This window comes from Vollenhovia emeryi, unplaced genomic scaffold (assembly GCF_000949405.1).
Source record: "Vollenhovia emeryi isolate VEMERY1.0 unplaced genomic scaffold, V.emery_V1.0 DF940927.1, whole genome shotgun sequence".
NCBI classification, from domain to species: Eukaryota; Metazoa; Arthropoda; class Insecta; order Hymenoptera; family Formicidae; genus Vollenhovia; species Vollenhovia emeryi.
The window spans coordinates 1-1697 of NW_011965439.1; the positions used below are offsets into that span (position 1 = coordinate 1).

At 41.5% G+C, this 1697-nt stretch overlaps 1 protein-coding gene across 1 annotated transcript in view; it reads right to left on the minus strand.

Moving 5' to 3' along the window:
• Positions 1 to 5: 5 nt before the first annotated feature.
• LOC105555648 overlaps positions 6 to 1697 on the minus strand; it is a gene marked incomplete at its 3' end in the record, with an annotated part of 6607 nt that continues 4915 nt past the window's right edge. Inside the window, exons 5-10 of the mRNA XM_012002673.1 lie at positions 1533 to 1676; positions 1100 to 1435; positions 836 to 1027; positions 505 to 759; positions 185 to 433; positions 6 to 101 (exon numbers count right to left, since the gene is read on the minus strand). Coding sequence (XP_011858063.1) covers positions 6 to 101; positions 185 to 433; positions 505 to 759; positions 836 to 1027; positions 1100 to 1435; positions 1533 to 1676 — 1272 coding nt within the window. The remainder of the gene's footprint in view (positions 102 to 184; positions 434 to 504; positions 760 to 835; positions 1028 to 1099; positions 1436 to 1532; positions 1677 to 1697) is intronic.

Sequence of the window (1697 nt, forward strand, 5' to 3'; positions counted from 1 at the left end):
TTTTCTCCACTCAATATAGTTTTAGCGAGCGAGTTTAGTTGGGCATAAACTTTACCACCCTCATCTATGTGCGTAACGTACAATTCGGTTAATTGCCCCACCTGCAACGGATCGCCGACGTGCGTAAGAAAGTAAAAGAGGATCAACACCAGAGAATTGTAGTAATAAATTGAATGACAATTACACGCATTTTGAATGCACTGGTCATATCGTCCAAGGTGTTGTCGAATAAAACTTGGTTTACATCGACATCTTCGTCTTCATTGCTGGTGTCATAAAAAGTCACCGTTACGTACGAACTGTATTCATCGGCATCCATGCCATGTACTTTCACGAAAAACAATCGATCAACTATAAGATGATTTTCGATCTCCGTCACTATCTGGGCGCAATCGCGCAAGTCCTTTAATCCGTGAAGACCTACTCTAATAGCCTGCAAGATAGAGACGCGCGTAATGAGATACCGTCAGATTAATATACGGCTAAATCAAATAGATAAGTTACTTGACACGGTAGAACGCAAAATTTCTTGTCCAAAGGATGCAAAACGTCGGGTTTGTACTGTTCCTCATAACCCGCGTCGATAAAGAAAACTGTGGCCAATCCGGTCTCGACATCAAAATCTGTACATTGGACTCTGTGCCAATAGTTTTCCTCGAAAACGGCATAGAAATCGCCGGGCACACATGCCGAAGAGATGGGTTTACTTATTTGAGTGTAATGCTTCATCATTTCGTTTGTCATATCAACGAATTCATTCTAGAAAGTAAAAAGGGTTTTAACTCGCAGAAAAGGGCGAATGGATAGCGATAACGATACGATCGAACACACTCACATTTTCGTCACCGAGTCGAACCCAAATTTCGATAGTGTTCACAACGTAAGTGGCGTATACTTGCCAAATAGTCGCCTCAGGTACTGGCAATGTATCCGGCACGGCAGGCCCGATCGGATTCAATTGTATCTTCTCGTTAAATGAAATGTTCTCAAAAACATTTTTGGATGGCACGGAATTACCTTCCGACCGCTAAAAAGAAGGAGTATATTTAATTCGTTCTATGCAATTACCGAAAAAAAATACATGCATATTGTATATTACTTTCGGGGAGGATTGACACAGTATCGTGGAATTCCCGACGCCTCTCTCTTGATTTATATCCGCGCACTGCTCAATGATCATTTCCCAATTATGGGGCAAGGCCTCCCCATATTGTTCGTTATAGCAATCGGGTAATAGATGCATAAAAACCCCACTTTGATGATTGGTTACGATGTCAAAAATTCGATTCTTTATCAATTCCACGTCGGCGGTTGTCACGTCGGGGCTCGACGAACCCTTAGCAAGACGTACCAGGGCTAAACGTGCCGCAATCTTCTCAGCTTCCTCCTCGGACGCTGCGTCCTCCGGGTACGTGTGTAATGTATACGTGCCAATCTGTGAGATTCATCGATCAATATATAAAATCCTTGTAATCCTCAATGAATCAATGTAATAATTTAATAATAATATACAATTCGATAGATGTATTTACTTCTACAACGGCATAAATCGTAGTTTTATCAGAATGTTTTTCCTTTCTTGAATACATTTTGTAAACAGGCGGTTGTAAGTTTAGCGCGTTGGCACGAATCTCCAGTTCTTTTCGAGGATCGGAAGTCTTCAACAGCGGTGCTACCTATACGAGAAATAAAATGTC